The sequence below is a fragment of the Amaranthus tricolor genome, chromosome 11, assembly GCF_026212465.1.
Source record: "Amaranthus tricolor cultivar Red isolate AtriRed21 chromosome 11, ASM2621246v1, whole genome shotgun sequence".
NCBI classification, from domain to species: Eukaryota; Viridiplantae; Streptophyta; class Magnoliopsida; order Caryophyllales; family Amaranthaceae; genus Amaranthus; species Amaranthus tricolor.
In genome coordinates, this window is record NC_080057.1 from 27,007,724 (window position 1) to 27,033,083 (window position 25,360).

The 25,360-nt window shown below is 30.7% G+C and overlaps 3 protein-coding genes across 3 annotated transcripts; 2 read left to right on the forward strand and 1 right to left on the reverse strand.

Annotated features, from left to right (window-relative positions):
* Positions 1-151: 151 nt before the first annotated feature.
* Positions 152-6,167, forward strand: LOC130827854 (vacuolar-sorting receptor 1-like). Its single transcript, XM_057693723.1, has 11 exons — positions 152-774; positions 1,817-2,509; positions 2,578-2,666; positions 2,749-2,818; positions 2,904-2,987; positions 3,580-3,656; positions 3,751-3,832; positions 4,301-4,383; positions 4,808-4,871; positions 5,170-5,298; positions 5,613-6,167. The coding sequence occupies exons 1-11, from the start codon at positions 456-458 to the stop codon at positions 5,813-5,815; spliced, it is 1,893 nt and encodes a 630-aa protein (XP_057549706.1). The 5' UTR covers positions 152-455; the 3' UTR covers positions 5,816-6,167.
* A 5,400-nt stretch (positions 6,168-11,567) lies between these two features.
* Positions 11,568-13,128, forward strand: LOC130826727 (uncharacterized). The gene is made up of 2 exons (XM_057692291.1): positions 11,568-12,153; positions 12,305-13,128. Exons 1-2 carry the CDS (start codon positions 11,568-11,570, stop codon positions 13,126-13,128), a joined length of 1,410 nt encoding a protein of 469 aa, XP_057548274.1.
* A 1,905-nt stretch (positions 13,129-15,033) lies between these two features.
* Positions 15,034-18,042, reverse strand: LOC130827855 (probable WRKY transcription factor 38). Its single transcript, XM_057693724.1, has 3 exons — positions 17,411-18,042; positions 16,931-17,035; positions 15,034-16,345 (listed from the first exon to the last, which is right to left on the reverse strand). Exons 1-3 carry the CDS (start codon positions 17,773-17,775, stop codon positions 15,742-15,744), a joined length of 1,074 nt encoding a protein of 357 aa, XP_057549707.1. The 5' UTR covers positions 17,776-18,042; the 3' UTR covers positions 15,034-15,741.
* Between the last annotated feature and the right edge of the window lie 7,318 nt (positions 18,043-25,360).

Below are 25,360 nucleotides of genomic sequence, written 5' to 3' on the forward strand. Positions count from 1 at the left end.
ATTAAATTATGGACACTAATTAAATTTTTGAGAATTGAGTTACCATTCTCATCGGACAAAGTCATTATAAAAAAACACTAGTAAACCATATTTTAAGTTTCAAATTAAAATAAAGCAAAAATAACTTAAAATCATTTCTTAAAACCGAAATATATGACTTTTCCTAACTAATCCCCTCTATACTCTTTAAATCTTCATTTTATATCTAAACAATTTTAATCATAATTCCATTAGGAGTCACAGGAAAAACAAAACAAGGCTTCAACTTTCGGATTTTCCCAATTTGGGTTTTTGTCAAAATTATCTCCTTTATGATCCTACATACAAAACACTAATATAAAACAAAATCATAAGTTAAAAATTAACTTCTGGGTTTTCTTACTTACCCCAAAATTCTCCTTTTTCTTGATCTGGGTTCTTTAAATTTCATCTCAGATCCTCAAAAAAAGGAAATTATGGCAAGTAAGATGAAGAAAAAGGCAGAGTCTTTTGTGATTCGTTGTTTGTTGTTTATGTTGATGATGATTAATTCATGTGTTGGAAGGTTTGTGGTGGAGAAAAACAGCTTAAAAGTGACAACCCCAAGTAGTTTGAGAGGTGTTTATGAATGTGCAATTGGTAATTTTGGGGTTCCACAATATGGAGGTGCAATGGCAGGTATTGTTGCATTTCCCAAATCCAATCAAAAGGGTTGTAAGCCTTTTTCTGGTGATGAAATTTCCTTCAAACCAAAGCCTGGTGGATTGCCTGTAATTCTACTCATTGAACGTGGAGGTATGATTTTTTATTTGATCATGAAATCAGTTATTTCAGTTAAACATTCTTTTTTTGGCATAATCTTTGTTGGGTTTGCATGTAATGTTATTTATATATTAGTCCTAGCATTTTTTTTGTTTTAATAACTGTTTATGACGTCAGAAGATCTTTCGATATATTATATGATGGTAGCAATTGCTCAATTTTGTAAAGGGTTTCCCTTGTATTAGTGGCCAATTCAAAATATTAGTATTGCATACGAATAGTCATCTTTTCGTGTGTTTCGTAATAATCTCGGTTATCTTTTTTTTTTTTGTTATATGTTACCCAATTTAATATTAATAGACCGGCCCTAGATTCCCTTGCTTTGCAATCTTATTATATAGTTTTTTTTTTTATTGTGATTAGTTGGAATAATGTGTTAATAAATTTCTGATTGTAGTAGATTTTGTTCAATCATGGTTATTAAGTGTATCCATGGAGGAAGTCTCGGAGCAATCTGTGACTGTATGTGCTAAAAGAATTGATTAATATGTTTGCTTGGATACGAAAATCAGTTGCTTTTCATATGGTTTTAATTATCCCTGTCCTAATTATTAAATCTTGCTAATATAGTGATCATGTGTTTGTCAGTATTTTAGGTGTAGAGCCTTTAATGAGGATAATATGATATTTATGTTGATGAATTTTGAGTTTTGACAGAGTTTGATTTTATTTATATTCATGATGGATGTGTTTATGAATTAGACTAATATGGCCCGTTTGGTAAACGGTACTAAATGATGGGAATAGGAATGGTTTGTAAATTTTCATGATTTGTATCATGGTAATGTTTAAATGGTGATGCATTGGAATGAAATTTGTGAAGAAAATAAGAATTGTCGAAGGATTATAATCATAGCCATTAAACTTGTCAAGAGATATTCCTACTAAACTACACTAACTTTCCATTACAATACCCACCTTTTAGTACCGATTACCAAACGTGCAGCTAGTGTCTTTGATGCTACTCTTTTTGTATCTTTGAATTTACTACAATATGAAATTTTGGTCTCTGCAGAATGTTATTTTACCCTAAAGGCCTGGCATGCACAAAAAGCTGGTGCTGCAGCTGTCCTTGTTGCGGATGATAGGATGGAGCTTTTGATTACAATGGACACCCCTGAAGAAGGCGGTGCTGAGGATGAATATGTCCGGAACATCACCATTCCATCTGCACTTATTAGCAAGACTTTTGGTGATAAGCTGAAGAAATCCATATTGAAAGGTGAGGTTGTTAAGATCTCCCTTGACTGGAGGGAAACAGTCCCACATCCTGATGATCGAGTTGAATATGAGTTTTGGACTAATAGCAATGATGAATGCGGGCCAAAGTGTGATGCTCAGATTGATTTTGTGAAGAATTTCAAAGGAGCGGCTCAAATACTTGAGAAAGCCGGCTATACTCAGTTTACACCTCGATATATTACATGGTATTGCCCCGAAGCTTTTGTAATGAGCAAGCAATGCACTTCACAGTGCATCAACCATGGGCGGTATTGTGCTCCAGACCCTGAGCAAGATTTCAGTGTAGGTTATGATGGTAAGGATGTCGTTCTTCAGAACCTGCGCCAAGCTTGCTTGTTTAAGGTGGCTAAGGAAAATGGGAAACCGTGGATTTGGTGGGACTATGTTTCTGATTTTGCTATCCGTTGCCCAATGAAGGAAAAGAAGTACACAAAAGAGTGTGCAGATCAAGTCATCAAATCTCTTGGTAAGTTTAATACCCCTTTCTTCTTCTGGAATAATGTTCTGTTATTTAATCTTCTATGTTCTTTATAGGTGTTGATCTCAAAAAAGTAGATGAATGTATGGGTGACCCTCAGGCTGATGAGGAAAATCCTGTCCTTAAAGAAGAACAGGAGGCACAGGTATTTGAAGATAGACTTATTCTCGTTATATCTGTTTTTTTTATTTGGTTCTGAGCAGAGGTGCTTTGTAATTGTGTCTCAGATCGGTCATGGTGCTCGAGGAGATGTGACTATATTGCCAACTCTTGTAGTTAACAACAGACAGTATAGAGGTTTGACGTTGATCCGTGAGACAGTGACCATATTTTGCCCGCATCTACCAAGTTTATGACTGTGTTACCGTTTTGATGTTTTCAGGTAGATTGTCAAAGAATGCTGTTCTCAAGGCCATCTGTTCAGGTTTTGAAGAGACAACTGAACCTGCACTTTGTCTAACCCCAGGTCAGTTTCTATCATCATGTATCCAAGTCATCAGAAATTCTCTATTTTTTTCTCTAGTATTTTTTTTGGCCGTCTTCAGATAGTATCATGAACGACATAATTTGATAATCCCTTATCCCCTTTGCTCCAGCCTCCAAGACATCCTTTTTTTGGGGGTGAGGGAGGAGGTATTTGTGGTGGTTTCACAAATTCTTGTATGAGGCAGTCTCACCGTGAGACATACCTCATATTTGGTTTAAATAACTCAATAATAGAAACTTTTAGCTTAAGGGCTTTATGTTTTGAGGTCATTTCACCGTAAGATGGTCTCATACAAGACGGGCTGTTGTGGTTTAGGGTTAGTGTTAGAAACTGACATATTGTCATGAAGATTGATTATTCCGATGGTAACTCGTCTCCTTAAAGGCTAATACTCTATTTACACTATTAAGCTAAGATTCCTTTGACTAAATCTTTGGCGTTCTTCTCCTAGCTTTAGCAAATAATGATTTCTATTACCAAATATTGTCAATCCGTAGCAGGTTGTCACTTAGCTATGTGGTAAAAATCTGTTTTCTTTGCATGATGTCAATTGTGAACATGCTGTTCGCAGATGTGGAAACAAATGAATGTCTGGAGAACAATGGTGGATGCTGGGAGGACAAAGCTTCCAATACTTCGGCATGCAGGGTAAGGGTAGCAGTCATAGTTTACCGTGATGATTGAAAGAGAATCATAATCATCCGTAATATTGGATTTTGCATGACAAATATCATTTGCGCAGGATACTTTTCGAGGTAGAGTCTGTGAATGTCCTACGGTGCAAGGAGTCAAGTTTATTGGTGATGGTTACACTCACTGCAAAGGTATTTAAGTCGACTTGTTTGAATTCTGATCATCGATGTCAAATCCAGTTTTTCCTTTCTAAAGAAGGAATGCCACGTTTCCTCTTTATTCCTCACCTTACTAATCTATCCCTCCCACTTCCCTCCCCTCCCCTCCCCTCCATGTCCCTTTTTTTCGTTTTTCTTTCTGGAGAGTATCCAATACACAAGATCCCCGCTGAACAGAATTATGGTCGGTTTTAGGCTATTTTTGAACCATTTTGTGCAAATCGCAAATCCAAAAGGCGAACCAACTAGCAAGTTATGTTTCACACGACATCCTTAACCTTAAATGCATGAAATTGAAGCTTTAACTATGACACAAACATCTTGTCATCATCTTACACTATATATTTGTATACAAGAAGGAAAATGCTTGGAGGAACTTGCCTCCCGTCTGCTTTTAGAAAGGGATAGTCATATCTGGAAATATTATTGTTTGTTTTTCAGCATCCGGTTTGCTTCGCTGTCAAATCAACAATGGAGGATGTTGGAAGGATACTCGTGGTGGCAAGTCATTCTCTGCCTGTGTGGTATGTTCACTGAACTGTGTATTTCTTGTAGGAATTTTTTGTATACAAGATGCAAATAGTGACATAAACCTTTCCTTATTAGTTAAATCTATTGTCAAACAAAATTGAAATATAAAAAAAAGAATGCCGATAAATGGAAAGACGAGAGAGAAAAAATGAATCTAATGGAGAAGATACATGGTTCAATATGTAAAGTCTTTGAAACATCTCATCAAAGGAAATACAATAAGCACCAATACTGATTCACCTTTATGATATATGAATCTGTTTCATAAAAAAAAAAAAAAAAAAATGAGAGAGAGCCAATAGACTTAAAAGGGTGGTGCAAAAAAATAGCTGGAAGTGCTAAAGAGCTTGCTAGAAATGATTTAGTTTTTTTGCTTTATAATAAATGTGCAAATTATCATAATTCTTGGATGTTCAGGATGAGCATAACAGTGGATGTACATGTCCAGTTGGGTTCAAAGGTGATGGAATTCATTGTGAAGGTACGTGTCGTTGCTTAATCTAGTAGTCATTTTTTTCTTGATTATCATGATGCCATATGCTTTTCCTCGGGTGGGGTTTGTGTAAACTGTAATCTTCAGTGACGGAAAAAGGGTATTTTCATTATACCCTTATTTTATTATGCAATGACTGGTTGCATTTTCATTGAATTGTAAAGTTTTGGCATTTAATAAGAGCCAATCTATATCTATACTTGTCGAAAAAATGTGAACGTCGTAGAATTGATGGCTTCAGTTGAAGTGAACTTTTCTGACTCTTCTGTGTCCGGTGATTATCCAGATGTTGACGAGTGCAAGGAAAAACTAGCCTGCCAATGTCCAGAATGTCACTGTAAAAATACTTGGGGAAGCTATGATTGCAGCTGCAGCAACAGTATGCTGTACATGCAAGAACATGATACATGCATAAGTGAGTCCTCTCTAAACTCGTCTTCTATTGTGCACGGAGCGTATTTCTTAGTTTCCGGTTTATATCTCATGTTAACTATTCTTAACAGCATCATGTTTGGAAAGGATTTAGTAAGACCATATAAGAGAATCGAGAGCATGTGATAAAGTTTGGCCTAAATAAGAATTAAAAAGTGAATATTTGTTGAGATACTCCAAATGAAATAAGAATCACGTCTTAAATTTGATCCTATTGAAAAGTCTCGGGTTTTACATAGTTATATACTTGATTAACGGACTTGCTTTCTCAATGCTCCCGGAACTTTATATATGCAGGTAACGGTGGTGGAGGGCTTGGTTGGGGCATTGCTTGGATGATTATTCTAGCATTAGGAGTATTTGGAACGGTGGGATATGCATTTTACAAGTACAGGATCCGGAGGTACATGGACTCTGAAATACGTGCAATCATGGCTCAATACATGCCTCTCGACAATCAATTCGAGATTACCACTCATGTTCTTGGGGACGAGAATTGAAAATTTGAGTCTAACATTGAAGTGTGGCGCTAATAGAAGAACGAACAAAACAACATAGAAAGAACAAAAAGCTAGAGCATCATTGCCCTCGGTGCGTGTTTACTCGTGTTGAGTAGGAAAAGTATATGGTTTTCCACTAGCCCTGTTATCTGTCGATACAAATACTCGGTTTTTCAATTTATAGGTCTTTAAATCTGAGGATTATAGATTAGTTATATGATAAAGCTACCGGCTATAAATAATTTTGGCTGTACATAATAAGCATGAATAAGACATGGATGGAGTTTTGCTTTCCATTCATTATAATATGCTCTCTATATCTTCTGGAGTACATGTTTACTTGAATCATTTATACTTTGTATTGTTGCACCCTTGAAGGTTTACAAACGTACAGTGACATATTCTCGTTGCCCGCTTCTTGTTTCATATGTAGCAAATTCAAAAGGAAAAGACAGAGCATTGAAGAGATAATGAGAGGCTTATTGTCTTACTGATAGGCTTGTTATTACCTAAGCTTAATCCATTATAATATCTCTAATTCATATTATGTGTTGGGATGGTTTATCCCATATCGATAAATTAAAGATAGCGTGAATATCTGATTATTTGTATTCAAAGTTTAGAATCTTATTTAGATAATGTGCTCTTTAACCCCTTTTGAGTTTTTAGTAGTGGAGTGCACTACTGAGTCCAGTTGTCATGGCCTTTAACAACATTATTCTTGTCATCTTTTGTCTTGAGTACAAAATAAAAAAATTACACCTTTCTTAGATATATTACTCATTTTTATCCTAATTTAATTAATTTTCATGCTTAGAATATTATTTCATTAAAATATTTTAATTTTTCATATATTTATTTTATCAAAATGGACAATTTAAGATTTATTTACTTCAATTTAATTCAATTTAATACTAATAAAGTTAATTTAATTTAATTGATCAGTTTTTCATACTTACAAGTTTAGTTTGTTTCGATTCATAAGTTTAGTTTTACTAATAAGATTTGTTCAATAATCTTACTATTGGTTTCATTTCAAAATAAATCTTCATACTTTTAGTTTTACACTCTTTTCTTATTATTTCAATCCTAAAATTTGTCTCATTGTTCGTCTTCTATCAATTTTTCTCGTTTTAATTTTTTGCTATGACTCATATTTTTCCTTTAATTTTCAAACACGCATTTCTCCCACTCTTATCATGATAATTTTTTGACATTTTTTTAACTTTTCAACTAATTATCTATACGGCAAATTTAATGAAACAAATAGATTATAAAAATCATTGGTTTAAAGAGAAAAGTAAAGGTATAATCATGAGTCAACCGTATATAAATTGAGCATCATAAAAAAGTTTGAATAGTTTGAAAAGAGTATGGAGGACAGTGGAATGAAAACAATAGATGGAATATAAATCGAACACAAAATTAAGAATGAATGTAAAAGGCATAGACCACGCACTCTCATCCTAACCGTCTTTGTCCAAATCAATCTTCCCTACATTCACGTATTTCATTTTAAATATCCTCCTATTATTATTCTTATAATACTCCATGTGAGATGACCTCCATTGGGAGTAAAGTTTACGTACTACTACTACTACTTAATTTGTATCATGCCAGACTGTTATGAGTCGTGTCAGGGCAGGTTATGTGTATAACAGACCGCGTCATGACAAACTATCACAATTACTGTTGTGTTTTACTATATTAGACACCATCAAACAATAGATATAAGGCAGCGTGTGTTCTGTGAATTATTTTGAGTCGTATTATAGACCGTAATACTAAAAAACATCTTTTAAAATATGAAGAAAACAAAAGCTGGAAATAGAAATTAAGAGAAAACTAATGGATAAATGTGAAATGCATAGACCAATCTAACCATACGTTTATGTACATATCAATCTTATCCACATTCACATTTTTAATTAATTTATTTATTATATTATTTTTGCTAGCTTTACAAATTTGATGTTACATTTTCCGTGGGTGCAATGAATCTACCTTTGTCAAAAACCGTTCATAAATTCTTATTGACTTCGGTTGCCTTAAATTAGACAACATAATTTTATTTTCGTCCTTTTGGTTTCTTGGTTACAAATTATAATTTGATTAAAAAGCTTTCACAATTTTAATCAAAGTGTAACCAACAACTATCATAATAAATTTATTATCAGACTTGTATGCAACAAAATTCGCATGAGAGAATAATTAACTATAAATGAATCCGATAAGATACTATTCTAAAATCAATTAGTATTAGGAAGAGTAGCCCATCAAATATATATGTTAGTAAATCTCTCTTAATTTTTCGATGTCAATTATATATGGATTGTTTTATAACACAAATAATAACGGAAAGTGTACATGGATTAGCTTACATAAATACATAAAGTTGTGCTTTACTTTGTGCATCTAATGGAGCAAACTTTCATAATATTTGGCTAAATTTAATTATTTCACTATTCAAACCGTTAAATCAATCACTCTAAAAATGTACAAACTTTTTTAAGCAAAGTTTTCAATACATATATTTACAGCTAAAATTAATCAATCCATCTTCATCATACTGAATTGGCTCCTATCTTTATTGTTGTCTCAATTTCTAGTAGTATTTTCTTTTCTTGTAATAGTTGTTTTTACATTAATCTATGTTACAATTATTTTTCATTATTTTTTATTTTCGATTTTCTTATTTACTTAACAATATTTTTTTATTTTGAAACAAACTTATTTATTGCGTTCTTTTAATCTCATATATATATATATATATATATATATATATATATATATATATATATATATATATATATAAAAGTTTAGTTATCTTTAAGTTCATCCGCGCAATTCATTATATCTCTCTATTTATGATCAAAAATTAATTTTTTTAAAATATCTATTTTCTCTTTTAGAAAAATTTAAAGGCATAGAATAATAATAACTAATTTAGTATATCCATGAGTACTATGTAGAAGAACAAATAAGATTAAATAGTTTATTTTTATCAACTTATAAGTTTAAATACTCATATGATTAATATATTTACTACTATTGTATTGGCATAGCTCATCTAAAGAAAGTATAATTTTATTGAATATTTTTAAACAAAGCTCACTTAATAATAAAGTTGGATTTTGTTAGACTATGCTTTACTTAAAAATTAATCTATCTGGTGTTTAAGAGATAAGAGTTCAATAAATTAAAATGTTAAATGTTGCATATTGTGATGGGAGTGGGGGGCCAAAGTCATTCCCAAAACCCACGTATAGATGGGGGCTGGGGCTGGGGCCCGCCCTTGATTATGAAAAAATATGATCTGAAATTCTTTGTAATTTCCAGGCATCGACACAAGATGTTCCACTTAGTTTCCAAAATAAAATTAGTGATAATGATGGACTTGAGAATTTAGCGGGTCCAAAAAAGTAATAGTAGTCCTTTGGGAAATAAATTTATTTATCCGCCTCAATAAACTGTCCATTTAAAATAGTGTTATATTTATTAAAAACATATTCAATTATTTATTATAATAATGCTAAAAACATATTCAATTAAAAACAAAAAAAAAAGTAATAGTAGTTCAAATGTTCAATGCTAATTGTATATTTGTATTAGCACCGTTTATTCTAAACATCATGATATCATATGTCACATTCCATGTCTTACAAGTATTAGTTTGGACCTTACTTTTCTATACCTTTTTCACCTTTTCTTTTCTTAGCATCATCCATGAAATTACCTCTTCATTTCTATGCACTCTACTCCTCTCTTCTAATCAATTTCTCCTTTTTTTTTTTTTTAAAAAAATATTTTCTTCTTTTTTATTTTTATTTAATATGATTTACTTTTTTAACCGACTGATAAGTGACAACTTTTTTAATTTTTAGTTTCTGTGTCAAAAGTAAATAAAGTTATTTAATTGGGACAAAAAAAATATATATGTGATATTATTTTTTTACCCTAATACTCTTTCACGACAAACTCTTTCACGACAAAAATATGATTAGGATTTAGGTTAAAGTCAAAACTTAATTATACTACTACACATAAATAAAAATGAAGCATAAAAAGTAATACTCTTGCTTCATTTGATGTCATTCATGTCAAATAACTTATCTAATCATCTTTAATTTTGTTTTACTGTTGCTTCTTAATTAACAATCGTTTCAGAAATTAGTGATCATGTATTGTTTTATTTTTAGCTTCCTTACTTTTTTTTCTTCAATGGTAAGATACAATACAATAACCAAAATTTATTTATAAACACTATTGAAGAAACGTCTATACGTAATTTCATATCGATAATTTAGTGAAATTTTAATCAGCATATAAGCTTGTTAGACTATACTCCTCCAAGTCCAACTATCATATGGTTTAGGAATAAACTGCATCAAATTTATATGCAGTTATTTCTCTTTTTGTTTAAACTTGTCTACACGATACGATTACATTTGTCAAACTACATATGAATGTTCCGAGTAATATTTGATTTCAATTAATGAGCTTAAGTAAAGGAATATTGAAATTTTTTCTATCAACATTACAAGAAGATTATAGATGTATAGGTAGATTTAAATATTGACAAATTTAGGGTATTTTAAGTAATTTTTTTGTGTTGACACTAGTTTATGAGACCAATAAGACTTAATAATTTGTAAATTTATTTTAAGATATTTTAACATTTATAAACGTAAATGTTTGTCAAATAAAATAGATATAAATAAAGCAATAGCTCATTTTAAATGTGTATCCATATTATATGTACTACTTTTTCTCGGTTAGGTTAAAAATTTAGATCTAAATTTTGGTCTCTAATAACCATTCTTAAGCAATTTATGTCAAGAAACCAACTCAACCAAAAGCTTAAGCTGATGGTTGAGGCCCCAAGATATGTTATATACTCTAACACACACCCTCACACAAGAGCCCTTTGGGCTAGAAGTGTGGATGCAACACAGGCCCTCCTCATAGCTGGCACTAAATATTCCACTTTAAATGAGGGGTGGTTGAAATTCGAACCCGTGACCTCTTGTCATGTCAAGAAACCGACTCAACCAAAAGCTTAAGCTGATGGTTGAGGCCCCAAGATATGTATATACTCTAACAATTTATACCATTAAACATCACTGCATGAATTAAGTTCCTCACTTCTATATATCACTTTAGATATTAGGTAATTAATTCAACACCTTATTTTGTTAATGTATTTTGTTTGTGTATCACTTAGCTCACCAATGTGTTAAATGTATTAATTAGTACGTTTTAAATCATAAATTGTTTCAAAACATATACTTCCTCTGTTCTTTTTTACATGCTACATTAGCATGGGCACACATATTAAGGATTCTGATCACCTACATTATAGGTTACTGTTGATCAGGTAAAATATAATATTTTATTGTTGTTATTTTTTTTTTTAAAAAAAGGAAAAATAGTTTAGATTAGATGAATAATTTCAGATTAAGATAGATTTCAGTTTCATTTCCCCCCAAAAAATATTTTCCCATCCAAATATTAGAATTCCCTCCAATATTACAAATTATCAGCAAAAGTAAAAATTTTTACACAAAAGTCAGCATTAACACATTTCATCTGTCTATAAATAGATTAAATTCTTTATAAAATTTCAACACTTCTTCATTTCAATTTCTTCATCTGCTGTCCTCCCCTTTTAAATTGTTCATAAGAATTTGGATCCAAACCTATTTCTTTCATCAACTCTACAAAACCAACAACAAGCAATCAAAAACAACAAATGGCTGAGGTTCAAATTCAAGAAGAGGAATTCATTAATCCTGATATTGAGGTATTTATTTCTTTCTTTGAAAATCTTAATATAAATTGTGAATATGACATTTATAATGAGTACACAAGTGAGAATTATGGAAACATCGATGTCAGTTTGAGTTTGGAGGAACCCATAAGCCATGGTCAAACATTAACACAGGAAGAAACAGAAACAGAAACATTAAGACAGCAACCAGTAGGTAGTAAGAGGGAACTACCAGTTCAGACCAGAAAGTTAATTGTACAACAGTTAACTAGTTTGTCTACAGAATCAGATAGACGTTTGCCACGGGGTACAATTAAAACAATTGCAATGCAACATAACACATCAAGGTGGACAATAGCAAGGCTGTGGGAATCAGCCAAAACATCAATGCAAAATGGCATTGTAATTGATGTTAATAGTAGAAAAAGGGGAAGAGTTGGTAGGAAACCAAAAGTTTTTGACATGAATTTGCTGAATGTTGTTCTGATTGAAAAGAGGACCACAATTAGAGCAATGGCCTCTGCATTAGGCATTGGTCATTCACAAGTTTATAGAATGATGAAATCCGGTATTATTAGAGCACATACGAATTCTATTAAACCAAAACTTTCTCATGACCACAAAATGAGAAGAATCAACTTCATTTTATCCCAAAATAATACCACCCACTGTAGACAACATACCAAAATTCGGACTTATGTATAATGTTGTGCACATAGATGAAAAATGGTTCTACATGAGTAGGGCAACACAAAGGTATTATTTATTTCCTTGGGAAGAGGAAAAACCATATAGATGTGTGCATAATAAAAATTTCATAGGCAAAGTGATGTTTATAGCAGCTGTTGCAAGACCTCACATTAATTCTACAGGTGAAGTGTTGTGGGATGGGAAAATAGGAATTTTTCCGTTTACAGAAACTTATTATGCAGTGAGGAGGTCAGAAAACAGACCAGCGGGTACAGCAACATTACGAGCAATAACAAGAGTTACACGCGACATTCTACGAGACAAACTAATCACTGAAGTGCTACCAGCAATAAGATCAAAATGGCCAGCAAATGGGGTGAAAGATATATGGATTCAACAAGATAACGCCAAGCCACATATTTTAATAAATGATCATGCATTCAATGAAGAAGCAAAGAAAGACGGATTTAACATAAGACTTGTTTGTCAACTAGCCTCTAGTCCAGATATGAACATCTTAGACTTGGGATTGTTTAGTGCTCTGCAATCAATTCAATTCAAATCATTTTCCAAAGACCTCAATGATCTGATAAAGGCGGTGAATGATGCGTATGACACTTTTGAACCAAAGCTTTTAAACTACACTTGGATACAATATCAACTATGCATGATAGAGGTACTAAAAGCTAAAGGCGGTAATAACTATAAGAATCCACACATTGGAAAACAGAGACTGGACAGGCTGGGTCTGCTGCCCAGGCAATTAGAAATTCCACAAGAACTAATTGATGCAGCACGCCAATTTTTATCTCATGGTATAATTAATCTCAATGATCTTCCGCAAGATGATTGAAATTAATTATCAATATGTAGACATTTTGTAAAGGAAACAGTATGTATGACAACATTTTGTAACTATACAATTATGCATACCTCTCCATTTAGTCATTGAGGTAGTTATGTCACAAAAAAAAACTAAGCAAGTTAAACATCATTCATCATTCCAATTTTCACTTGTGTACGTTTATTTAACTCTCAGATTTAACGATTAACATCATTTGAAATTGTGCAAATGTAGGTATCTCAGCCTCATCTTAGTGCTTGAAACGGCAATGAGACAAAACACATTAACCATGTGTTAATATCTCCTGATCATGTCCAATAATCTAAAGTGGCAATGAAACACACTACTATCTACACATTTCATCAAGCAAATAACAATCATCATTGAGATATTAACAAAAAAAACATTTTCAATAAATATAAACATCATCAATAATAATTAAATAAGTTAGAATGCTCATGAGTTAAGACCACGAATTGTCGTCTTGTGTGGCCTCTTTTGCTTAGGTTGCACCTTATCGATTAATGCATAATCCTCCTCATCTGGTAAACCGTAGTACCAAGGTGGGGGTTCTTGATCAGGATCTTCAACACAATTTAATTCCCAACATTTCAAATAATAATGATCATACCACGAACCAAAGATATTATCGTATTTTTTACATTCTCTTTGGGATTCAGTTAATGAGTCGCACGCTTTTTCCTTTGTGTCCATCTCCTTAATAATCTTATGTAGCAACAAAAACATAACAGAGGAAGTACACATAATAAAAATCTTATCATTAGTAATAGACATTAAAAAAAAACAGGTTATATCAAAGTTTAAAAAAATCAGAATAAGAACATGGATGAGAATCATTAATCAAAACAGATCTCATCAACTACTAAAACCAGATCATCGTTTTCGTAATTTAAAACAAACCAAAAACAGAATCAAAAAAATAACAGAATCAAAATCATAATCAAATTAAAATAAACATGAGAAAACAAAAAAAGAGATCAGATCCAACATTAAATAAATCAAAATAAGAACAACATGCAACAACATCATATTTCAAACCAGATCTGGTGAAGGACTAAAACCAGATCATGATTTTGGGATTAAAAACAGCTCAAGAACATAATCAAAAAAATAACAAAATCAATATCATAAACGTATTAAAATAAACATTAAATAAAAAAAACAGAGAAGATCAAAGTTTAAAAATATCAAAAATAACAGAATCAAAATCATAATCAAATTAAAATAAACATGAGAAAACAAAAAAAGAGATCAGATCCAACGTATAAACATAAACATGAAATAAAAAGAAAACAGAGCAGATCAAAGTTTTAAAAAAATCAAAATACGAAGAACATGCAAGAGAATCATGATTTTAGGATCAAAGCATACCAGATGACGATTAAAGCAAAGTGTATAAAGAATATACCAGAAGAACTAGAGAAATTTCGGAAAACCCAGATGTAAATCTTTAAGAGTTACAAAACCAAAGATCAGAAATAAAACTAGATCTAATCCACCCTTTCGCCAGAAATAGTGAAAGAAAACCAAAGAAATGAAATCAGAAACGAAGCCAAAGAATTGAAATCACAAACAAAGCCAAAGATGTTTAGGGTTAGAAGTTTCCAGAGAGAATGAGAGAGAAAGAGAGGGGGAAACGGCAAAGGAAGACAAATGTGATTAGGGTTAGGAAAGCACAATGCCGTCAATTTATATAAAGAAAAATCAAGGGTCAGATCTTGGGCAAACAAAATCGAACGGCTGATATTAATCCCACCATTAATATCAAGAAGTTGGGAAGGTTGGTTTAAATGGGAGAAATAATTAATTGAGATAGTGTATTTAAATAGAGGAAATAATTAATTGGGATGGTGGGTTATGGGATTAGTTGAGTTTTTAATGAGAATAATAAATATGGAGGGAAAATTAATTTTAATTGGAAATAAATAAAGATTAAATAATGGTAGGTAAAAAAGTTAGAGAGGTATAGAGTAGGATAAAAGTAGGGGTAGGTAGAATTTTAAATGATTGTTTTATTACCAAAAATAGATTTGTAGCAGGTAATATGAAATTGCCAAAAATGAAATATGTAGCAAGCATTATGAAACGGAGGAAGTATTTATTAGTGACTCTCATTCATCGTATTTTTACTTATCCTTTTAACAGTATTAATTTGACATTCATAACATATATGGAATTGTAGACACAAAATAAATTATATACTTTTATGAAAATATGAAATATATGATCTAATAAACTTCATAGAGCAAAAAAAAAAAAGACCTAGGTAACATTCACCTCATAAAATGGGCGCATCCTACCTTGGAAAACAATTACAACCTATGGAGAGAACAACATACTTCTATTATACACTAGCTAGCACACACTTTATTTTTCACCATTCTTTAACAAAAGAAAAAGAAAGGAAAAATTCTAAAATTAAATTCTACACAAATTAAAATTGGTTTAATTTTCAATATGTCCACCAAAAAAAAAAATTTGATTAGGCTAATCATCTTCTTACTCATGCATCATCATGTCAAACTGTAACCAACTTAGCTACAGGTTTAAGCTGATGGTACCATTAAAGCCCAAAAATATGTTCTATATTCTATCTTCTAATTACTTAAGAGTTTCAAACATTCCATCAAGACTATCATTGTACTGATGATCATCCAAAGTGATTAAGTTGAATAAATCATCATCCGTACCAAACATATCAAAGGCTGAGATTGCATCACCCTGATCAGAAACAGGGGTAGAACATAATCCTACACTTGTTAAATCAGATGAAGATGGTACATAATTATCAGAACACGATGATGAATATTGTACGTTATTGTGGGCCTTCTGACCAGAAAGATGATCAAGATCAATTGAAATCAAGGGTGGTGATGATTCTTCCTTGATTAAAGTATACTCTTGTTTGATCACCTTAGAAGGAGTAGGATCAGGATTGATTGATGATGTGGGGAACAAAATGGAAGGGTTAAGGGCATGTTTGGATTTGGGGATATTGTTTGTTCCAAAGCAAAAATAAAAAGAAGTAGCAGATAATTCCTCTTCTGGGTTGTCTATTATGAATGATGGGGTTTTGTTTAGGTTTTGGCAAGTGTGTTTTCCAAGGTAAATAATATTATATTTTGTGGGATTTTCTGATATTTGTTGGACTTGTTTGATTGCTTGGCATTTTTGATCATGCTTGTGTGTACACCTATAATAATTCCTGCATAAATATAATTCATATTAATAAAATGTTTTTCCCACAAATTAAAGTTATTTTTTGTTATAACTTAATTATATGATAATAACTTAAATTATATGATAATTAAGTGCTTGACAATGTGTGGATTTCGACAAATTTATTCTAAAACTGTAAACTTTAGCTACTTCACTTATAAAAATTTTACTTTGTATTTTTATCTAAAAATTTCAACTTTAGAAATATTGAATTTTACACCATTTAATTTTTTCCAAAAAAAATGAAACATATAGACAAATAGTACACTTATTCAAGTAAAAGTAATGGGTATAAAGACATTTATGAGAAAAAAAAATTGGATATTAGTACTAAAATATCCAAGTTGTGAAAGGATGACTTATCAATATCAATTATGAGCTAGCAATTAATATTAAAAACAGAGTAGAAAAGTACTCCTATTTGCATCTACTTATTATTTATTATTCCCAAAATGATAAGAATTAAATAATACAATAGGCATTTTTAATGATGAAATATTAAAAAGGTTTAGAGATTAATAAAGTGTACACAAATTATTCTAAAAGATTAAAAATAAAAAATAAATTATACCTTGGGTAATTAGTATTGAGAATTTCTTTTTGCCCATATTTTCTCCAAGCATGTCCATCATCTATAAGAGTAGTGGCTTCCACTGTCCATGATTGGTCACCCCTCCTATATATCAATCACAATATTTCCATTCAATACCCTTTTCATATACTTCAATAATTAAATCCTTAATAATTAAAAAAAAAAATTGAGTATATTTAAAAGTAAAATTTTCTAAATCTAAATAAAAAAAATGACAAATTGTTCCAAGATATTTTTCCTTGATTATTGGCCAATAAAAATATAGAATAATTAATTAAACAGGATAAATATTAAACTTAAAACTCAAATAATTTGAAAGGTGAGTTTTTAAAAATAAAAAAAATTTAATTTTTTCAAATATATATTGAGATGAATGTATTAAAATTATAGATTAAAGAGAATTTGTAGTCAAAATTTGAAATGAGAACGAACAATAGAACATATCGGTATTAAATATACCTTCTTTTGTAGCATCCCCTTCTTTCTTTGGACACAATTGTTCCACCACTTTCATCAGATTTAGTAGAATGAGGGGATTCAGGACTCTCAATTTTACGCTTCTTGATCTTATCTTTTTGATCAAAAGCATAAGTTTTGATCAAAGAAAGGGCAGTTTCAATTGAATTCAAAGTGACCCTTGAATGATGATCAAGATCAGCTTGATGATGATCTTCAACTTTTAATCTTAACCCTTCATTCAATAAGTTCCTGATATGATGAGCTGATTCTTGACCTTCTTCCAATAATTTTGTTATGTTTTCCATTAGATTCATTGATGATGATGATGGTGAAGATGCTTGCTCAAATTTACTAATTACTTGCATTTTTTTTCTTTTTCTTTTTAAATGAAGAAAATAATATAAAGTTTCTACTCCTTTTATAAATCTCTTGTGATTTTTTTAAGTGAAGTGTAAGGGCCTAAGCGGAAAGGAGTGATCAGATGGGAGTTATTTATATAGTAAGGAGAAAAGATTTAAATTTTTTTTAAAAATTAATTAAAAATTAGGGATGAGTAAATTCAAGGGAAAAGAGAAGGAACGTTGAAAGAAAGCCGGTCCTTAGCTTACGAAAATAAGAACCACTCGCAGTCGAGAACATTTAGGCTAACTTGCTATATTAATTAGTCTCTATCATTGTTCAATAAAGGGTTTTGGCGCAAACATTAAGAAATAGAGACAACAATCAAATTGTGTGAATAATAAAAAAAAGAAAAATTACTCCGAATAATATGAACTTTCACTGATTTTTCTACAATAATACGAACTTTCAATTAACCATGAATAATACGAACTTTGATACATATTTTCCGCTAGCATACCTGATCGGTTCTTTACCTGCAGAAACGGTAAATTCCCTATTTCTTCATTATGCTAGCGGGAAATATGTATCAAAGTTCGTATTATTCATGATTAATTGAAAGTTCGTATTATTGTAGGAAAATCAGTAAAAATTTGTATTATTCAGGGTAATTTTTTCTTATTTTAATGGGTATTTAGACAGTCTTTTTTCAGCAGCCTCTTCTTCATCTTTTGCTCACTTTGCTCTTCCAATTTAATTACCTCTTCCAACATCTAATTTTTTTTTTCCATTTTCATTTTAATCTCTAAAGTAATTTGATATTTAACATGTATTCTCCTTCGTCATCATCTCAATCTAGAACATCAATTGCAACAGAAATTCCTTTATGTAAACATGGTGTTCATGCTAAATTACAAGTAGCCAAAAAAGATTTTATAAATTAACCAAGCCATGTTAATAGTTCATACTATAATGGCCAAGGAATCAATGGCTTTAATTCTTTTTAAAAAAAAAATTGGGAAATTATTAAGCATGATATTATTTGAAACCTTTGTGGTCCATATTTTATTGAAATGCAGATATCCAACAAGATTTAAAGGTCATCTTAACAGCTTCACGGGTTGAGTTAAAAAATTCTCCATCATCACGCATTGGCCAGCCTAACGAAAAATATGTCAGTTTTGTGGCTAGCCACCACCATAGCCCAAAGAACACAAGCAAAAAAGAAGATAGAGAGGACTCAGATACACTAGTAAAAAAACGTATTTGTTGCGTATCATTTGCTGCGGTTTTTGTATATACGCAGCAATAAATAGGAAAAAGAATTAGAAAAAAAAACAATTAATTGCTGCGGTTTTAAGATGTGACCGCAGCAAATACTCAGTAGCACAATTAATTGTTGCGATTATGCTATGGCCCGCGGTAAATAAATGCATATTAAACTAAAAAAAAAAAAAAAATATAAGCATTATTTGCTGCAGTTATTGAATGACCGTAGCAAATAAGTATTAAAAAATTAAAAAAAAAAGTGAAGAAAAATTTTAAAGGCAGACAGACCCTAATCCGCGGCTCGCGTAGATCTCCGCATCACGCGGAGTGCATCCTGACCCAGCAAAAAATTTTTCTTTACTTAGTTTTATCAGCCAAAAAAAAAAATTTTTAAAGGAATGAGTAAATTTACCGGTAACAGGTAAAATGGTATGCCAGCGGGAAATATGTATCAAAGTTCGTATTATTCATGGTTGATTGAAAGTTCGTATTATTGTAGAAAAATCAGTGAAAGTTCGTATTATTCAGGGTAATTTTTCCTATAAAAAAATGTGAGAAAAAAAAAATTATCTAAAATATATCTAATTTATTTATGATTTTAAAATCTGCGTTTAAGAATTTGAAAATTTGGTTGAGATATTATGAGGGTGTTTGATATAATAACTTATCAGACAATTTTAATTTATTTTGATACAAATAAAGGATTGTATGGTCAAACCATCCAATGCTAGTGTTTGGTAGTTAGTTGTTTGGTAGTTAGTTGTTTGAAACAACTAATTTATTGTTATGAATAAGTTGTTTTTGAACAAATTATTTTTGAACAAGTTGCTTATATGGTAATTGGTTTAAAATTAGTTAGTGAAATTAGCCAATAATCAGCTGGTCAAATCAGCTTTTATAATCAGCTATCAACTATATGCTACTCCCTCAATTCATTTGAGTTGTCACATTTAGTTTTGGCACACTATGCAATGCACTAATTCAATTCTAAATATTTCTAATTGTGCATAATTAAAAATTATAAAAATTTAATATTAATAAAATTTACATTTAGACGAATCAAACAAGATTCCACATAACTATATTTTGACGTCTAGATTAAGAATAAACAAATTAAGAGTGATCGATGAACAATGTCAAAAGAATTAAATGGGACAACTCAAATAAATAGGAGGAAGTATTTGTGAAACATTCTCTATACATCCAAAATAAAAATATTTTAAAGAAAAAAGAAACAGACGAAAATAAAAATGCCGGCAAACGTACGCATGTGGGAATATCTTAGCACTGTTCATGACTTGGTGATCAAGAATGTGGATGGAAAGAGGAAAGAGGAAAGAGGAAAGAGGAAGGAGGAAGGAGGATAAGCCAAAGGGTCTTATTTACAATTTGTAAGATGATATTCTCACTGTCACAATCTAAAAAGGATTATAATTTAGAACTTAGAAGTGGTATTATTATTGGAAGTTTGGTACTCAAATTTGATTTGGCTTCCCTCTTGTGTCTAGTGTGACTCTCATTTTACTTTATTTTTTTTCTATTTTTTGAATACAATATATTTGTATCATTTTCTTTTTTCCTTTAATCTATTAGTTTTTTCTAATTGTGTCATATTCATCTTTACTCATAGCTCATTACACTTCATCATCTTCTCAATAATTTTTATCATGTTAAAGCCTTAATACATACTAAAATGAGAATGAAACAACTTAATAGATATAAAAGGTATATTATAAGAAGATAATTTTTAATACTCCTAATTACTTATATAAATCAAAAATGCATTTTGATATTTTTTTAAAAAATATGTTAAAGATGATTATTTTTATGTGATTTTTTCATTTTACTCTTATAAGGTGATTGTTGAAGAAGTTTACCTTTAAAAGTCTCACCTTACGTCACCCCTATTTTTAAAGATGTTAAAGGGGTCATTTCTCCTATCAGTGATCTCTCTCCTATTTCACAATCCATCTCCTTTATCTGTCATCCATCTAGAGGCTATGTATCTCACAAACAGAGGTGGTGGAGAAATCTATAGATCAACATTATCGTTCTTCTTTAAAAGGAGAAGAAATTAAAAAGAACATTCATAAGTAAATCCTCTACACATAAATTATGTTCTAGTTTATTAGTTAAATTTTTTTTTTTTTTTGTTTTATGTTTTTAATTTCGTTAGTTAGAAAAGGAATTAAGTGTTGATTTAATGTATGAATAGAAGGTAAAAAGGGTAGAGGAAGAGGATAAACACTGCTTTAGTTGTTCCTTCCATGTATGACAAAGCCTGTTGATTTAATAATTTAAATAGAAATAATAGAAAGGTAGTGATATAATAATCATTTTCGAGAGTGAGATTAACGCGCCGAACTGCGGAGAGTGGTTGAATTTAAGAGGTGGGCCTATGAATGACGATTAGGCATAACGTCATCCGAAATCGTCATTGTTGCGTTTTTCCCTTCTGGAATATTTTGTTGAAATTATAAAGTGTTCTCAGATCCACGATCGGCCAATGTCCTTATCCGATTCCACCATAATCCAACGTACAGTTTTTCGTTCATTAAATGGTCTTATAATTTACAACTATAACCACTAAAAATTACTCATAATATGTTTTGGGATTTATTTATTTTAGATTTCTTTATTGAAATGACCAAAATTCTTGCATGAAATTGTCTTATAATAACATAAGTTCATATAAAAAATAAGAACAGCTAAAAATAAGTATTTTAATTATAAAAGTAATATTTTAATTAGACTATTTATTTTAATTTGAAACCGTTTTAAATGAGAATTTGGGTATTGAAATTAATATGACTAGATTTGGTATTCAATTTCCAAACAAATGAGGAGATGACATCTAGACTCAAAGGATAAGTTAAAAAGATTTTATAAACAACTGAAAAAAAAAAATAAAAAAATTATCAATTGTATCCCTGAATTTTCACATTTTATCTATGGTATCCCTAGTTTTTTTATTATCAATGGTACCCTCGTGCTATTGAGCATTTTACAACTGTAATCTTTTTAAATTTTTTCTGTCAAAAATCATCTAAAACCGTTAATTTTTTTTATTTTTCTTTATTTTTCAATTCAAAACATAAAAGAAAGTTAATTTTCACTAAAACAATAAGATCTGTCAAGGAACCACCTCAAGCATTAACTTAAACTTTTAGTTGAATTGGTTTTTTGACATGGTATCAGAAGCCAACGTGACAACACTAGTAAAAAAAAATGTATTTGCTGCTCATTATTTGCTGCGGTTTTTGTGTATTAGCAGCAAAAAATAGGAAAACGTATTAAAAAAAAATTACTCTAATTGCTGCGGTTAACCTTATGACCGCAGCAAATACCCTAGCATCATGCATTAATTGCTGCGGTTTTGTCACAACCGCAGCAAATAACCCTTCAAAATTAGCTTAATTGCTCCGGTTCTTCCACAACCGCAGCAAATAACCCTTCAAAATTAAATTATTTGCTCCGGTTTTGTTGTGAACCGCAGCAAATAACCGTTGGACAAAAACCCGCCAGTTTCTTTTTATTTCGCATATCTTCTCAAATACGTTATACAGTACAGTTGTTCATTGAAAAAACGCTTCATCTTCATTTGCTTTTCGTTCTCTATTCTACATCTTCACAAACGTATAAGATTAATTTGCTTCATCTTGTGTTCATCTTCATTCACAAACGCTGTTTTATTCATTTGCTGTTATTCATCTTCATTTGTGTTCGTTGCTGTTCATCTTTACAAACTTGTCGCTGTTCATCTTCACAAACTTGTTGCTATTCATCTTCACAAACTTGTTGCTGTTCTTGTTGCTTCTTTTCATCTACTGTACATCATCAAACTTGTGTTTTGAAGGTAAATCCTTGCTTCTGTTCTTGTTCATCATCAAACTTCGAATTTTCATAAACCTACTTGTTGCTTCTGTTTTGTTGCTGTTCTTGTTGCTTCTGTTCATCTACTGTACGTGTGATAAATATTTAAAAAAAACCTAAATTAATTACCTTATTTTTATTTTGAACCAACTTCGAATTTTGTTGCTGTTCTTGTTGCTGTTCATGGAATATAATTATGTTTCTGTTCATCTTCTTGTTGTTGCTGTTCTTGTAAAAAATCTTGTTACGTTGTTGTTCTTGTTGCTTATTCTTGTTGTAAAAAATTGAATATAATCTTGTTGTTCTTATTGTTGTAAATCCTTGCTTCTGTTCTTATTCTTGTTGTTGTCTAAATGCTTAAATTTGCTTCTGTTCTTGTTATATGATTTAATTATTTCGATTTTAAATATTTTTAGTTGTGTATGTTTTAAAAATTATTAAAAATTAATATTAATAAAATTTAAATTTTAACGAATTAAATAAAATTTTACTTTACTATGTTTCAACTTATAGATTTTACATAAATGAAATAATTGTTTTGAATTGAAGTGAGTATCTAAGCTAGTATTTTAATGATTGTATTTATTTGCTTGAGGGTTAGGGAAATAGGTGAAATTTTAATATGAAAATATTAATATTGCATTTCTTATTTTTCATGTTATTTCTAATATATAGTTAATACAAAATAATTATACTCCTAGTTGATAAATAATACTAGTATATTATTATTTGTGGAGTAAATAATTTTTTGTTCAGAAAGTATTTTTAATTTTTAAGTTTCTTGTTCGTTTAATATTGTATGATTCGTTTATGTTGTTGTTGGAGTTCATTGATAAGCCACTAGACCGGATTTATGCTTGTTTGTACTCTACGTCTAGTTTGTAGCTAGTATCATAAATTTTCAAATAAGATCACTATTAGGTTATATAATTTGATGTATATTAAAGTCAATCATAACTTTAAATTTTATTTTTTTAAAAATTTTTAGAAAGATTATTATAATCAAAGAGTTTAAGTACCTTCAAATAATTTGTAGCAATTCTAAAGTGACCAATTATGGTTAGAATTGAAAATAATAGTCATATGCTAGAAATTAGAAGTTAAGTTGCGATTTTAAGTGTTTTTAAGCGTTTTTGTCAATTTTGCGCGTAAAGTAGGTCAAACATGGTTTGTTATGCACGAAACTTGGAACACAACACTATTTGGCATATATTATTGTGTTGAAATGGTTAGAATTGAAAATAATAGTCATATGCTAGAAATTAGAAGTTAAGTTGCGATTTTAAGGGTTTTTAAACGTTTTTGTCAATTTCTCGCGTAAAGTACTCAAACTTGGTTTTGATGCGAAATCGGGGCTGATTAAGGCCTTGGTTATGCAAGGATTAATGTTGTGCGTAAGCTTTGATTAATGACACAGTCAAAAACTACAAATGATCATGAAAAGAACACGAAACAACCACAAACACTTAAACAAAATTCTGATCTAGCAAACTGTCAAGCAGCCCTCCTTCAGCTCAGCTTCTAGGAGTCCACGATGATTGTTAGAATGGTTTTAGGACCTTGATAGCTAGATCCAAGTACCAAGATTCCATTTCTACTTTAGCCTAGGTTCTGGATGCATAGGTTTGGTCTCCACGTGTCGTGCAAGGTGGTCTGGTCACTAGTTTGCTGCTGTGTCAATTTCGCGCGTAAAGTAGGTCAAACATGGTTTGTTATGCACGAAACTTGGCACACAACACTATTTGGCATATATTATTGTGTTGAAATGGTTAGAATTTAAAATAATAGTCATATGCTAGAAATTAGAAGTTAAGTTGCGATTTTAAGGATTTTTAAGCGTTTTTGTCAATTTCGCGCGTAAAGTAGGTCAAACATGGTTTGTTATGCACGAAATTTGGCACACAACACTATTTGGCATATATTATTGTGTTGAAATGGTTATAATTGAAAATAATAGTCATATGCTAGAAATTAGGTTTTAAGTTGCGATTTTAAGGGTTTTTAAGCGTTTTTGTCATTTTTGCGCGTAAAGTAGCTCAAACTTTGTTTGTTTTGCACGAAACTTGGCACACAACACTATTTGGTATATATTATTGTGTAGAAGTTGTTAGAATTTAAAATCATAGTCATATTCTAGAATTTACGTGTTAAGTTGCGATTTTATGCGTTTTTAACCGTTTTTGACACTAACATCTATTTTCTCTTAGTGCTTTCAACAACCTTCTTCTTCCGTTGACTGCGGCTACTACGCGCTGAAGTTTATGGACGATATTATAAATTCCGTGAAGGACTTTGGAGTCGAAAATATAGATGCCGTAAGTATTTGTTACGTTCTTAATTATTAAATACATTATTGGTATAGTATATAATCTAATGTTAATATCTTTTATTTTAATATTATATATAGGTTTTAAACGACATTCCTAGGGAAACACGCCCTTTGAGAAGTGAAGAGATGCGCGAATTAAA